We start from the raw sequence: 16372 nt of genomic DNA, 5'->3' as shown, positions 1-16372 counted from the left end.
CAGAAGGAAGTCCAAAGATGATGTGGTTTCAAAGGGAAAGACAAATGCAGTTATCTGAAGCGTGATGTTATAGTGTTACTAATATGCCTTTTAATTTTTACACCTTTTCCTGACTTCATATGGAGATACAAATTTTGTTTTTCAGCCCTTTTGTCGTCGTGACCCCACAGTACTTATACCTAATACCTGTTTTTACCCTCCCCTTAAGTTTCTTCCACATTTCACTTAGCAATCCAGGAAAGTTGGGTTTTATGGAGTAGAAAAAGGGAGGGATGATGATGATTCAGGCAGCACATGGTCCTCAAATAGCTGATTTCTCTCTCTGCACAGGGTCATGGTTGCCTCTTTCTGGGTGTTCCCAGCTGCCTGCTTCTTTACTAGTAACCTTCCTGTTCTGTGTCTACAGGAGTGCTAACCTCCGCTCCACTGCAACTGAGCTAACAGTATTTGGTTGTATGCATGAAAACATTTAGGTTCCAAGATACTGTTTCTGCAAGTGGCCCTCTGAAAAACCGGCCACTTAGGCACTAATGAAATTATTTTTTTTCCCCCCTGGAATTTGAGTTTTTCCTGCTCATAGTATTTTTGGTGCTTCCTTTTAAAAAATTGGCTGTATTGTTACCATATACATCTACAGTACTGTCTGAAATATTTGTGCTCCTGTAAACAACATTCTGAGCTAAAGTGAGTATTTTTTTATGTGTATCTGTAAGTGAGTTAATGTTTAAAAGCACGTGTGTTAGTGTATGGAAAAAAATACATCTTTAATTTATTATTCTACCTCTTTTTGAAGGTGGAAAACTTGCTTATTAGTAACCAGGGGACGATTAAACTTTGTGACTTCGGTAGTGCTACAACTATAGCTTACTATCCTGACTACAACTGGTCCGCACAAAAGAGAGCAGTGGTTGAAGAGGAGGTGAGACTATTTTGATGTGATTAATCTTAATATCAAGAGCGGATTCATTTAACTGTTACCATTAATCTGATATTGATTCATGAGACTTTTAAGAAAACTGAAGACTGTTTCAGTTGTAGTGTTGTTCATAAAGCTTTGGGTTTGTATTTGTGTTGCCAGAGTTCAAACACAGTCTGCCCTTACAATCGTAGTTTGTGTTCTGTGGCTGCATATATACACAAACACTGCTTCAACTTGAGCAGTGTCCATTCTGCAATCTGCTGTGAAAACAGAAGTGATTGCTAGAGCTTCTTCTAATTGTGCTCTTAACATGAAGTCAAAAATTCGTTATGCCAACGTGATTCCCACCTTCTCATCTGTTTTTCTCAGTTGAATGAGATATGAAGAAGCAGCAAGTTTACTCAGCAGAATTTGAATAGGTAGTATTGCAGTGCCCGTGGGACTACAAGCACACAGTGTGTTTTTGCAAAGTGCGTTTGTTCTTCACTTAGAGTGAGAGTAATGCTGGTAAATCTAATGAAATACATAAATTGGATTCATATTTTTAAGTATGGAGAAATACAGTGACACTTAAAATTCAAGTGTGCAACTTCTGATACTGCTCTCCCTGCTTTGAAATCCAGCATCCTTGGAGAGCAACCCGTTGGTTTCTGTGAAGAAAAATTATGTTGTACCACTGTCTTGTATAGTCTGCAGAAAGATGACGGAAAAGGTCTCTTCAGGGATCCTTGGGAACATAGCTTAACCCTTTGGATGTGTCTGCACTGTCATTATGTGTGACAAGGAAGTGAGAAATACACACTGAAGCATGAATTCACTTCCTGGTTCATTGTTGATTTTCTGTATTTGTGTCCATATCCCTTTTTGCCTGATGTAGAACAGCCATTTTATTTTACGTGCTTTGCAGTTTGGAAGGACTTTTGAATATCAGTGTTATTTATTTGAGTACTACCATCTTTACCTGGCCTTATATCAAAGCTGTTGTGACTATTGTAGGATTCAATTGCTGGCTTCTGCCTTGCCAAGTATTTCTGAATTTAATTTTCAAAGTGAGAATGCTGTCCATTTTACATTGAGAGCTTTTTCCTTGGTTGAATGCTGTTAGAGTTTATTATTCAAGTTTCTGTTTCAAGCAATTCTATCTTCTGCAGATCACAAGGAATACAACACCAATGTACAGGACACCAGAAATGATAGACCTGTATTCAAATTTTCCAATTGGTGAAAAACAGGACATTTGGGTAAGAAATTCTTCTGTTGCTGTATCATAGCTGCTTATGTCATAGTGAAACTGATTTTGCAGTCTTCGTGTTAATTTGTTGATTAAATAAGTCCACCAAAATAAACATAAAATAGATTGTTGTATGTCAAAATAAACTTAAATAGTATGAATAGGGTATCTAAATGTTTAAAGAATGAGATGAAGTATTTGAGGTTTTCACTGAGATGTAGTTTGACTTCCACTGTGAGAGGCAATGCCGAACTTCTTTGACATTCAGTAGCACTATTGCCTCGTTGGAGCTTGCCACTGTAGAGCCAGAATACTTAAGAGTCCTTAATTCAAATTTTTGCCATTCATGTAATGCTGGGACAGCTTATTGCTGAGTTGTTCAAAATGGCTATGTCTACGTATTGCATCTAGGTACATGCTGACAGGTAGAAAGGATGAGAATGACGCAGAGATCATTCATGCTTTGTATAGAAATGGTGATAAACTGTTAACATTCAATAAAAGATCTGTAGCCAGAATTAAATGTAAGTATTAAATCCTCAGTTGTACCTTTTTCAGTTGTGTAATACTGTAACAGTACTGAGACCAGTGACTTTGTGCTTAGGGACTTAGTTTATTGGATGTTTTTTACAGAGGCAGGTGTCAAGTTGTTATCTGTATTGGCAGTGTGCCAAAAGACAAATTGAGAAAATGTAATACCGGTGCTTTAAAAGTTTTTATCTGCAATCTCAGAACTTCATTCAACTTCTTAAATTAGCTAGAAGATACTGCAGAAACTCTTATTCAACTTCTACAGCTGTTGGCAATTTTCTTCTGGCATGTGAAGAAACACCTAGAAAAATACATTTTTCTGACCATTTGGTCAGCTCACATGCATTAAATACTTGGCAGTGTGTGAGCCAAGATTACATCCAGTTAAACGCAAAGCTAGAAATGCACTTAACAAAAGCCTCACTCAGAAGCGTAGTTGGAATTTACTTTTTGTTTAGAATAACTCTGTATCTGTAAGTATTAACATGGTGGTTGTCTCCTGCTGTGTCTTTGAAAGATCTGTTCCATTTACCATGCCTTCATTGGAACATGTTGTTCTGTGTTTTTTCCTTCACACTCTGGGTTCAGTGCAAACGTGCAAAGTATTTGGCGATAAAATATGGCATTGTCTCAGGAGGCATAACTGATCTTGTCATTTGTGGTTAGGATAAATGAAACAGTTTTCCAAAGAAAGCAGGTAGGGTGAGTAACACTTGTGGTTGCTGTCTGTGTGCTTGTCACTGTGTGAACTTAAAAGCATAGAGGAGATAGAAATGTCTTTCTTAGCAAAGCAGCACAGATGAAGCCTTAGTTGTCAACCACATAGACTCCACAATGGGAAAGTGATTAGATACTGATTGTTAAGATCAGAGGTTCTTAAGCTTGGCCAACTGTTTTCTGTACATTTCCTACCTAAATCTAGAGGTCTTCAGAAAATAAATACTAAACCCAAACACCTTCAGTTCCATTTTTTCTAAATGAATGTGATTTCCTGAACTGAAATCCAACTCAGTTCCACTGAAATGACAGGCTTTACCTTATCATTAAGACTTTTCTCCATTGATTATGTTTTGGCTTGAAAGGCCCTTCATACACTCCCACTCTTAGAAATTTATGAAAAAACCAGATTGGGCTTTGGAGTACATTAAGGAGCAAAATTTCAAAGTTGAGTTCTCCATACCAATATCTGGTAAAAAATTCTTGTAGTCAGTGCAAGACATCTTGCAGGCTTTAATTCTGTGTGAGCTGAAGGATCTCTTCAGATTTCATATAGTTTAATTCTATTCAGAAGGTACTTGTGTAATACCTGTGTGTCATCCTGTAGCTATACTGTGGAACTTTTAATCATTTTAAGTGTGCTGATTGTTTCCTGAAGCAGGCCAGTGGAAAAATAACACTACTGTGACTTGTTTCAAACAATCTCCGCCCCCAACCACTACCACAGTGCCCCAAAAACTTCATTGTCCCATTAAGGAAGTGTTAAATTAGCTGCTGGTAAAGGCACACCAGCAAGTCAAAAAGTTATTCCTGGTTATTTTTTGTAACTTTGAATCAGAATTGATGTTTAAAATATTCAAAAATCTATCACTGCTATAAACATTAAGTTATACATAAAGCAGAGGGAATGATAAACATTCTCTAGCAATTAAAGCAAAGATCAAATCTAAGTGCTCTCTTCATTTCCTATGTGTTCAGCTGATTGCCTTTGTGCTTTTCTCCCCCGTGTGGCTGGGGACGCTGTTGTCTTATGTGCATGGTGTCTCGGACTGCACAAGGAGTGGTTTCATTCCGCCAACTAAATTACATTCTACCTTCTTTGTAAACAGACATTTTACAGAGTAGGTGGAAGAGTAGGTGGTATTTCCTGTACTCCTCTGCTGGATTAATTAATGTGGACTATATGACACTTCAGTGTATACATTACAGAGAGCTGCTTATCAACAGACTGACAAAAATGTACTTGCTATGCAATTATACAGAATTAATATATGCAGTTTATTTCTGGCCCTGGATTGAGAGACTCAGTGTTTTGAGTAACTAAATTTCAAACCTTTGACGCTTTAACAACATGCAAATCTTTGAAACTTCCTGGGAATAAATTAATAACCAGGGACAGTTGGAGACAGTGCATGCAGAGGACTGGAGACAGTGAGCAGATTTCTTAGCAAACGTCTTCGCTGGCTTGTTTTGTTTGTGGGGGCTATAGAAGCCCATATGCTTATTGACTAAGCTGGGGTTCAGAATTTTGAGGAAAAATTTTCCAGTATGTTGTGCAGGCATTTTCTTGGATGTATTGAATGCTTTCTTATCAAACTTTTATAGGCCAAGTGGAACATGGTTCTATTACAATAGTGCAACTCTGCCAGTATATTTCATGTCAATTTACTTGAAAATATGTGTATCAATTTATGTTTACTTAAGTAACAAATGAAATTATCCTAACTAATCCATAACACCTGGACTATTCAGAGATTAGAATTCAAACCTGACTTCTGGTTTTGGTGGTTGCTCCTCCTGTCAGATTGCACATGTCTCAAGTTTGGGCACACCAAGGAATTCGAAAGTTCCCAGGATGAGGTAGTCCCAGTTTCGTGATTTTCGAGGCTTAAATTAACCTGTCTGAAAATGATCTTAAATGGTATTTGTTATAAGAATTGAATAGCCTTCTGATTGTAGGAAATAAAGGGACAATCATTTCAGGCTCATTTTCTTCAAATCTTTATCAAAACAAGCATTTTAGAAGTGATGTTGTGTCCCCCTACTGTCATTTAAACAAGTTGATTAACACTTTAATGCTTACCTAGCTGATGCATTGCATAACAGAATGTATGTGAGTTAGAAATACAAAAGACCATATTCTGTCCCACAAATAAAATGAGTCTTCTTGAAGCACAGGATGAAGTTAAGAAATAAAACTTCTGAGCCTTTTTGTAAGAAAAATTGTGGTCTTGAACATGTTTAACATCGCAAGACTACTGATTTTTTTTATACTGTGAAATTCATGAAATGGATTTATTGTAATGATATTTAAAAAGACAGGTAGGAGAATCCCTGAAACTGAGAACTTCCATGAAAGGAGGAAAATCCCAGAAACCTATTTAGCAGCAGCATAGCTGTTTTGAGCTCTCTGATTGACACACTGAACAAATGAATGTTTCACTAAGTATTCTGTCCTCAGAGAAACATCAAGACTATTATTTCTAAAGGATTTGAAGCACTGGGACTGTATATAGAGTTGCATGAGTCAGCAGTTGATGATTGAAACCTGTGATTTGCAGGCAGTATTAGGAAGCTTAATCAATTTCACAGTCTAAAATTCTGCTTTAGATATCGTTGCCTGAATTAAAGACAGCACAAATAAGAACAACCATCCAATGGGTTCATGAATTAAAAGATTTATAAGCTTTTGTCACTCTGTGATAAGTTTAACACAAAGAAGGTGTGTGCTACAGTGCTCCTTTTGTCCTCGGCTGTGGGGACCTTCTAGCTTCTTGTAGGACCATGACACTATCTATCACAGGGTACAAGATAAGGTGTAGAAATACAGGATAAGGTGTTTCATTATCCTTGGGTCAATATCTTTGCAACACTCCTTTGCTGAGTGGACGAGGAGGAACAGGACAGAAGTGTGCCATGATCTGCTCGTGTCCCTGTCTGGGGCTGCAGCAGTCAAAGACAGGAGAACCACAAATTGAAGAGGCCACTCTCCACTGGCATGGGCAGCTCCTGCCTCCCTGCCTGGGCCTCTCCCAGCCTCATACCAAGGTTGTCCATTCCATGCCTCCAGGTTGGCCAGGAGACACCCATCCTGGGTGAAAAATGCTGGCCACCACCAGTGGCCACTACATCACTAGTGCTAGTGCCAGGAGCTCAGTCCTAGGGAACCCAGTGAAAAAAGGCACAGAGCTCCCTTTGCCCCTGGCTTTAGGGAGATTCTATCTCCCTGTAAGACCACCATGGGTTAGGGGTTAGTGTAATCTGTCCTGTAGACTGTTGTCAGCTCTCCAGCTCAGTGGCAGAGGAGGAAGACGACAGGAGTGTGCTGTGGTCTGTGTGTTTCACTGTCCAGATGTCCAACTGTATTACAAAGCAGCTGCTCTCCATCACTGTGGGCAGCCCCTGCCTCTAGGCCCTCCCATCCCTTCCACTGCTCACCTGACTGCTCATCTGCTGGCACGGCCCTTTTTATAGCCATCCTGGGCTGGCAGTGTCACCAGCTGCCACTGCCAGTGTTCTGCCTGCTGTGACACCACCATGACATCTGTGTACTGATTGCTGGGTAAAAAACTGTCTGGATGGCCAGGCCCAAAGGGTTGTGGTGAATGGAGTTAAATCCAGTTGGCAGCTGGTCACAGGTGGTGAAAGGCTCTACGGAGGGATCTGGACAGGCTGGATCAATGGGCTGAGACCAATTGTATGAGGTACAACAAGGCCAAGTGCCAGGTCCTGCACTTGGGTCACAACAACCCCATGCAATGCTGAAGACTTGTGGAAGAGTGGCTGGAAAGCTGCCTGCTGGAAAAGGACCTGGGAATATTGGTTGGCAGATGATTAAATATGAGCCAGCAGTGTGCCCAAGTGGCTAAGAAGGCCAACAGTGTCCTGTCTTGTATGAGAAATAGTGTGGCCAGCAGGACTAGGGAAGTGATTATCCCCCTGTACTCAGCACTGGTGAGGCTACACCTTGAATACTGTGTTCAGTTTTGGGTCCCTCACTACAAGAAAGGCATTGAGGTGCTGCAGCATGTCCAAAGAAGAGCAACGAAGCTGGTGAAGCACAAATGTGATGAGTAGCGGCTGAGGGAACTGGGGTTGTTTAGTCTGAGGGAAAGGAGGCTGAGGGGAGACCTTATCACTTTCTACAATTACCTGAAAGGAGGTTGTAGCAATGTGGGTGTCAATGTCTTCTCCAAAGCAACAAGCGATAAGACAAGAGGAAATGGCATCAGGTTGCACTAGGGGATGTTTACATTGGATATTAGGAAAAATTTCTTCACTGAAAGTATTATCAAGCATTGGAACAGGCTGTCCAGAGAAGAGGTGGAGTCACCATCCCTGGAGCTGTTTAGAAGATGCATAGACTTGGCACCTAGGGACATGGTTTAGCAGTGGACTTGGCAGTTAATGGCTGGGTTAACACATGATCTTAAGGTTTCTTCCAGCCTAAATGATTCCATGAATCTATTAAATATTTCTGCCTCTATCTCTGTGTAGGCACTGGGCTGTATCCTGTACTTGCTGTGCTTTAGGCAACATCCATTTGAAGATGGAGCGAAACTTCGCATAGTCAATGGGAAATACGTCATCCCACAAAATGACACCCGCTATTCAGTGTTTCATGATCTCATTCGTAAGTTTTCAATGTTAAATTTAATTTGGTGTCTTTATGGGTACACCTTACTATTGACAGTGTTGTATTACTGATAGTTTAGTGTTATTGATATGTGATGGTGAATAAGGTTAACTGCAACAGTTTATTGTTTTATTAAAAATTGTAATCCATCATCAAGGAACTTAAAAATTTCAAATGAAACTTTTGGGGTTTTTTAGTGCTACTGCCTGTCTTGCTTAGGATCTGAATTGCTCCATAGGAACAACTACTGTTTTGATTTGGTTTCTCTGGATTTGCTTTAGAAATCCTATTTTCTTTAAATTTCAAATAGATTACTAGAAACTTTAATTCCAGTGCCAGAAATATGCCTCCAACTCCAACAGTATTATGTATAAAGTTACTTCTGAGGTTATTCATTAACTGATCCTAGAGTATATTTGCTGAATTATTCTTAACACTAAATGGTGTTTTTCTTGGATACCTGTTATGATAGTTGTGCTTGGATGTGGATTTAGCAGTTGCTCCACTCTGTTCACATATTTGATTGCTTATTGGATTGGAGTGCACTGAAGGTATTACTAATCTCTGGGAGAAAAGCTCCAAAGGGTTTCTGCTATATTGTCTGAATCTCCTTTTTAAGGCTCCGCGTTGAAGGTGAACCCAGAGGAGAGATTGTCAATCACTGAACTTGTGAATCAACTGCAGGAGATTGCAGCAGCTAGGAATGTGAATCCTAAATCCCCCATCACAGAGGTAAGTTGCCTCATAAGGAGAGAAAGGAGACCTAATCAATAAGACTCCTCCCTTATCCAGTGGGTGTGAGTACAGTAACATGTCAGAGCAGGTCCCCTGTTCCTTAGTCTCTTGAAAATTACACAGTAACTTGTTTTGAAATTCCGTTGAATTGATCTGTATCACTTGTAGGATCTTTGAAAATATGTCTTTTAAAGCACAGAGCTTGCATGACATTAAAGGAAGCTGGTTGTAGTTCTTACTGCATGTTGAAAAGCTGCTCATGATCTTGGGTCATTCTTTAGTATGCAAGTGCTGTTTGACATGCTGCATTTTACTTGCACAGAAAAATCTAATATATGAAGGCTCTGCCTACACTAACCTGAAACGCGCTTAGATGTTCTCTGTTTGATGCTTAATTTGTGCAGTTTGTGATGAATCAGTTAGTATATCTTAACTTCCTGGCTTTCTCCTGAAGGTTCAGTTTGCTTATTCTCACCAAGTAAAAGTAATTTACAAAGCATAACAAGTTGGCTAAATTGGCAAGAAAATACTCACAGTGAATATTAATCTCCTCAGCTCCTGGAACAAAATGGAGGCTATGGAAACAATCTTCAGCCTCGGACATCAGTGACCTCTGTTTCACAGACCTCCAAGCCTGCAGGACAGCTGAACAATATGTACAATGCAGGTAAGCGCCGAAAGAGACATCATCTTAGTGTAAAACCAATTGCATGTCTTTTATATGGGGGAAAAAAAAAAACCTTTGGGGGTTTTAGACATTTTGTACAAGTACTAGCTATTTTATGTTTCTATCGCTGTTTCTAACCTTGTTTTATTTTTTCCAGGGTTTGGTTGTATGTTGGTACATTCAAACAAATTTCTCAAGTTCATTGCTTGGCAAAATAAAATTCTTTTTTCTATGTAAAATAGTTGAAACTAAAATGCATTATTGACCTGTAGAGGAGAGAGAGTTGAAATAAATGAACTAAAACTTGATGACAGTGGCAGATACAATAGGCAATAACGTTCTTAAGAGCTGTAGTGAAAATATTCTTCAGGTTATGACAAATGAAAAAAAATGGCTTATTTTAAACCCAAAACTTTCCCATTCAATGAGGCAACGATATTTGAAAATGTCTTTTGTGAAGAGGATAATTTAAGAGGAGTTTAAACTTAAAAATCTTCTCAGAGGTGCTGTATTTTAACTGAAACCTTGTTACTCTGTGGCCGAAGGTACTGAAGTTAGTATATATCCTGAGTTTGGGGACAATATTGGATCTTTGGTGTAAGGAAGTAACAGTTGCCTTTGCTTTCCAAGAACAACTACTTAACAACAGATGTGTTAGAGCTTAAAAGATAGCAGCCATTCTTTGACTTTTGGTGTAACTTTATGCTCAAGTGGGGTTGTTGGTGTCTAATGGTTGAAGTAGCCCAATAAAGAAACACAGAAGCAATTGCAGGGATTTTGGCTATGGACCACAGTAATTCATTAATGCCAAGGAGTCACTGACCCGACATGTTTATTTTAGCCTGCAAAAGGCCTGTATGAGGAAGAAATACTTCCATAAATCTCTGGGGTCCACCTCTGCCTCCTTGCCTCTCCCCTCCAAAAAAGGCTTTTGACCCCTGTCATAGTTTGAAGTGCATCTGACAGAGTGATCGTAGTCTAAGGCTGTTTACTTTTGTCACTTCCAAAAGACTCATGTCTGACAGCCTCAAAGGGAAAAAGCACCACCTAAACTCAGTTTATTGGCTGTCCAGTCAGTACTTTCATAAGCAGCCATAGCTGGTACTGCCATGAGCCCAGCTTATCATGGGAGGCTTGTGCAGGAAGGACTTAAGGATATGGTTGCACCTTGGAACATCAGTGGTGATGAGGATGAGTTGTGGTTCCATCTGAGGAAAAACAGTAGTTGGACTAGCAGTACTAAACAGAGTCAACCATAAACGTCTCTAAAATGACACAGTTTAAAGCTGACATACCCATTCTGTAAAAATAGATAGTCCAGAGTTCATTCAGCTGAAAATAGTTGTACTTAATATAGTAAAGAAAATGAGAAGTTTGATAGGCTTATTTGCATCTCATTTCTTATTAAAAGACAATTTCTGCATCCGTCTTATCATATATCATATGTGAATATGGAACATTTCAATTAATGTAGAAGATACCAAGGGAATATTTCATACTATATTCAGTTTTCCTTCCAGCTTGATATTTCTTGTTTCGTATTACTTGTGATGAATTGCCAATGAGAAAAAGGATATTAATGTTCCAGGGAAACTTTTAAAATGGAGTAATATTTATTGCAGTAATGTTATCTGTGTATCAATTTCTGTGGAAGAACCCAGCTTCCTAATAGGATTATAATCAAAAGGCTGTTTGGCCATTAGTTTTGTGCAAGAAAGAGCGCTGTTTCTTGTATACAATCATATTAATAGGGATCTTGTGCTTAACAAGTAACTTAATTATGCCAGCTGCTTTTGAAGCCCTGCATTAAAATGTCTCTACTGGGGGTGCTTAAGTAGATTTGTTAATGATAAGCTTCACTTAAAGTGACTGATAGTAAAGAGAGTCAGTATTTAGCTGCACTGGCAATATGGAATAAATGCTTTCCTTCCAGAAATTTTTTACCTTGTTTTCTCTTAAATGCAAACAGTCAATTAAACAATGTGTTATGTAGTTTACTAGTACCTCATGACCACAAGTAGTACTATTTTTTTGAATAGGTCATAGTTAAGGAGAACTTTAGAACTGTGAGCCTTACAGCAAGGCATAGCTTGTATATTCATTCACTTCCAGCTTTGTAGGCAACTTGCTTTAGTATGGAGCCCATTGCAGGATATGACTTAAAGTACAATTATTTTTATTTAACTACTCTAGGCCTGACCGTTGCGGAATGTGACCAGACTTATGGAGGGTTCTTTGATATTCTGAGGGGTGGAACAGAGCGATTTTTCACTAATATTAAGGATACATCTTCTAAAGTTATCCAGTCTGTGGCCAAGTGAGTAAAAAAAAAAAAAAAAAAATTAAAAAAATTAAAACTGTGCTGGTAAGAGTTCTAAATGAAGGGTCAGGAGCTTACTCCAGAAATTATCAAATTCAGCATACTTTTCCAAGTATGAGCTCTAATAGATGGTATTAGAGAGATTGATGTTAATAGAAAAGTTACTTTAGCAATCATATACTAGAAATGAGAATGCTGGGGGCAAAAGCCTGTCCATAAGTACTGCTTTCCCTGCTGTATTTTAGATACTGAAAGCTTGGGAGACATCAGCAGGTGGGGTCTGGAGTAGGGTGGAGAGGTATGGAATAGGACTGTCATGGTTCAGAATGAATGAAATGAATTGATAGGTAGAGCCTCCGTGAATAAGAGAGTAAGAAAAAAAGGTGGAGTGTTGAAAGATAGAAATAAAGAGAATGGAGGTGAGAAGAAAAAATGCAGGGAAATAGTGTATAAGCTCTGCTCTCCAGTTCAGTTTTCAGGTGGAGTTCTATGCTCTCAAGGCAAAGTGAGAGGGTCTGCACTGTTTGTCTAGTTTTCCCTGTGTTACTTGGAAGAATATTGCTGTTCTGGTGTATGTGTTCTCAGATACCTAGTGTGTGATTATTTTTGTCTAATCAGATTTTCAGTCCCATTCTAAACGTTTCTGGTACCTCTATATGATCCGTATTTATCAGTCTGTATGATTCATACATTCTTAACAAAACTTTATGCAGTGTAAAAGTTTTTTCTTAGTTCTAGGAAGAGCAAGTAAGTCACCACTGAATACCATGCCTGAACTAGAACTTCCTAAGGAATACTGAACCTTGTCTCTCACTAGGGTTTGTGGCCCTTTAATTGGGATACTGCACTATGGCTTGTGAGGTCTATTGCTTGCAACTTTTTTTTCTGTCACTGCATGTAATTTGTGTGTGGTGCCGCTCTAAAATGCGTGTAATGATCTATAGGTTTTGCACCTCCATAGCCACTTCAAGTGATTTTTAGATGTTTGCACTTAAACATTTGTTTAAACTTCCTGTGCATGGCTTAGAAAAGCCAGGACTACTTTTTAAAGGTTGCAAAAGCCGTGCAGCATTGGTTTGTCCTTAAGCTTTCTACAGAAGCAATTGGGACAGTAGCATCAAACTTTTCACCCTGGGGAAAACGCACTGACTCAAGAGAAGACAGGGAGGTGTATAAGGGGAATGAACTGTTGCATGATGAAAAGCAGTGACTTGCTAGCAGCTTAGCAGAACTGTAGGAATTCTATGTATGAAGTAACATGATGAGCTACAGCTTTTAAGCAACTGCTCTCCATTTTATCTTTTTGACATGTGTTGTCTTGCAGGCCTCTTTGTACCTGCTCCCTTCTGTGGAACTGATCTTTCTCTCCCCTCCTCTTCAGTCCTACTTCTGTTCCTTTTGTGGTATCTTTTTAAATGAAGTGTACTGTGTGATAAAACATAGAAATATTCTGCAGATTCCTTGCCTTTGACAGCTCTGCTATTTATAAACTCAAAGGTACTTAATTCCTTGTCTTAAATTCTGCCAATTTTGCTTGTATTTAAGTCTTGCAGTGGAAAAATTTCTTCCTTTGTGACAGATAACACTTAAATTTTTCTCTGCCTCTGACGAAGTTATAAGCCCTACTTTCCCTTGCCTATGTTCCTGTATTAGATATTACTCTGATACTATATTTTGATTTATATACTACATGCTTCTCAAGTACTCCTGCACTTCACTTTTTTGTGCTCTTGTCTCCACGTGATGTTCTGGATTTTTGTGCCTCCGTCAGTCAGTTATGTGTGAAGAAGTTTCTTCTTCCTTCTTGCAAGCGGTTTCTTCCTTACCACTGGAAGTTTAATTACCTGTTTGAATTTCATCTTGTGCTGTTTTCCCCTTTCTAATGGTGGATTAGGACTGTCTAAAATTTACTTTTTAATATGGAATGGCTTATGCTGTGCCTGCACCTTATTTTTATTTCCCTTACCTAACAGGTGTGTGTGGCTTTTTGCTTTGTGTGATTTGCTTTAGTTCCATAGTAAGTGTAGTGTGCAAGGAATAAACCAGTAACTGCACACACAACTGCATCTGCAGAACTCAGCTGGCAGCTTCTGAAATATAGGACAGTGAGCACTTAGTGTCTGAAAAGACTGTTCAGTTCGCATGCTCTTCTCTACAATTATTTGTTGATTATGGTGACTGTCCAAAATAAGTCTTGCATCTATCTTATTCTTGGAGTTGTTATGCTACTTCTGAATTTCTGTTTAGTGTTCTATGGCTGAACTGTACTCTTGGCACTTTAGTTAGAATCCATTTTTTGACAAAAACGGGAAAGTATTACTAAGATGGAACTTGAGGCTCTTGAGTCGTGCATAGAGCCCCATGGCAGGATCATTTATGCCTTAAATTTGTGTGGAACATAAGGTACTGTTGTGGAATCCTCTAACTGCTTCAAACCTTATCCGGCATGAGTACTTTGTGGTAGTGTTTGAGTCTCTATCAGGAATGCAAGTTCATATCTTGTGGAACTTACTAAATATTAGTCAGAAAAGCTCATTACTTTTACATCTTAGTTGTATTAATTACAGAAAGTCACATGTGGATATTTACAAGAATTGAGTAGCTTGTGAATGTAATTTTCACCTGGTTTTGGTGTGTAGGTGTTAATGGGTGGGAGTATTGTAATATCCAAATTAGATCAACAAGCCACAGGCCTTCTCCAGCTGAAGTGGGGATCCAGTGCTTCTATGGGCTGTGATTAATTGACAAAGGATCGTCAGAGAGCGTATGTTAAGTCCTGAGGTTCATCATGAGGAGATCAGTCCCTCAGAGATGTTTTGGACTAGTCTGATGGAATAAGGGTTTATATTTAGGTGACTTGTGCACATCCCCTCTGTTGACAGAGCATGTGAGACTGTCAGACTTTTGTTTATGCTCTGCTCTAACATAGACAAATCTTGGTTTTGTGGGAGACCCTCTGTCTTCATACAGCTGCCTTTTTGTTTGCTTGTGTTATCTAAGTGAATTTGATCATTGGGTTGGGGAGTGAAAGGACAGTAGATAATTATGCTAGTGAGAATCAGTTACTTCAGTACTTATTTTCTAGATAGTATTTAACCAATACTGAAAGAGAAACACTTTCCACCTATAGTTTCCCAGTATTCTTTGGTGGCCCTTGGTTCTGGAATATACATTCCTTGATAAGTCTGTCATGTGTATACAGTTCACTGAAATGGTAAAACATGAGTTAATGTGAGCAATACTTAGGGTTACGCAGGACCTAAGGTAGTCTCAGGTTCTTTAGCATTTAACATGCTTAGTATTTAACATTCTGTATTCTGCTGAGAGTCCCAGCACTGGGCTTATGTATTCTTAAAATATTTATGCTTTAACCAAGCTGAAGTGTTAATTCTTGGTTTGCATCCACCATAGGACATATCTCTTTTTGTCATGATCATTCTCTGCCTTTACAAACTTGTGTTATGACTACAGCTGATAACCATGAGGGATGTGAGAATACCTCTTCTACCGTTGCATACTTGACTGCCTTTGCAAAACTCTTCAACATGAGAAGCAGACATTCTGGACAAACTAAAATGTCTCTTCCTTGTCATGCATTTTCCTCACCCGTATCCTGGTTTGAGGTAAAACAGAACCAATTTCCTTTTCAGTAACTTTATTTTTCAGTTAAGCCTCTTCCAGTTCTGAAATTAATGGCATATTCTTCAGACATTGTCTGCTTCCAGAGCGATAAGGCCTGTTGTTTATAGTGAATACCAAGGAATGGTATGCAGAGAGGCTCTTGCTTATACTTACTGCTATAGCAACCAAGGTCAGCTAACTTTGTTATATGTCCCATTGGAGGGTCAGAGTTGGAAAAGTGTAGAGGGGTTTCATCTGTGGGGAGGAGCGGACAGGACAGGTGACCCAAAGCTGACCAATAGGATATTCCATCCCATCTGCCCCTTGCTCAGTGTAAGAGCTGAGGCATCAAAGGGGTCAGGCTCTTTCACCAATGGCTGGCGTCCAAGGAGGACTCTGTTTGTCTGCCTTTGATCCTGATCCGTGTGTTCCTGAATGCAGTTCTGGAATCCAGTTCCCATCCATCACCGAGTCCAGTCTGGGTTGTTCCCAGTGTGTGCTGGTGATGTGATCATTGTCGTGGGAGCTCAATACTGGTTTTATATATATTGTATATATTTCATCATTTTCTTGATAATATTATTATATTTTCTTTTTATTGTTTTATTATTAATATTTCATTAGTTTAGTTTCTTTTTCAACCTGTAAGTTCTTTCTTCCTCTCATTCTGTCTTTTCTCCTCAAACCACGACAGATTTATTGGTGCCCAACATGAGCCACGACCAGGGCTCTGACAGATTACCTGTATATTTTGAATTCTGGCTTGCTTAGTTGAGAGGGTATCGAATTTTTCCTTTGAGAGTTGTGAGGGGTTGGAAATTAAAACAGGTAACTCACATCATGTTATTCTTAAGCAAAATGTTATATCATGCCTTTATAGGACTTTGTTTAAAGTTATCTGATGCAATGGTGTTTAACTTAAGCACTCCTCATGTTGGAGTCTGTCATCTCATTAAGTAGGCTCTCTCCTTCCTACTTACCATTGCTTATCTGTG

At 39.0% G+C, this 16372-nt stretch overlaps 1 protein-coding gene across 4 annotated transcripts in view; it reads left to right on the top strand.

Annotated features, from left to right (window-relative positions):
- The window catches only part of GAK (cyclin G associated kinase), a 72765-nt gene that overhangs the window by 19144 nt on the left and 37249 nt on the right, over positions 1-16372 (top strand). For all 4 annotated transcript variants that reach the window (XM_074569570.1, XM_074569569.1, XM_074569572.1 and 1 more), the window contains exons 6-11: positions 794-919; positions 2071-2160; positions 7896-8031; positions 8654-8766; positions 9325-9436; positions 11630-11753. In XM_074569570.1, coding sequence (XP_074425671.1) covers positions 794-919; positions 2071-2160; positions 7896-8031; positions 8654-8766; positions 9325-9436; positions 11630-11753 — 701 coding nt within the window. The remainder of the gene's footprint in view (positions 1-793; positions 920-2070; positions 2161-7895; positions 8032-8653; positions 8767-9324; positions 9437-11629; positions 11754-16372) is intronic.

Source organism: Larus michahellis, chromosome Z, assembly GCF_964199755.1.
Source record: "Larus michahellis chromosome Z, bLarMic1.1, whole genome shotgun sequence".
In the NCBI taxonomy this organism is placed as follows: Eukaryota; Metazoa; Chordata; class Aves; order Charadriiformes; family Laridae; genus Larus; species Larus michahellis.
The sequence above is the reverse complement of the archived record's forward strand: the minus strand, read 5'-3'. Positions and strand labels throughout refer to the sequence as shown.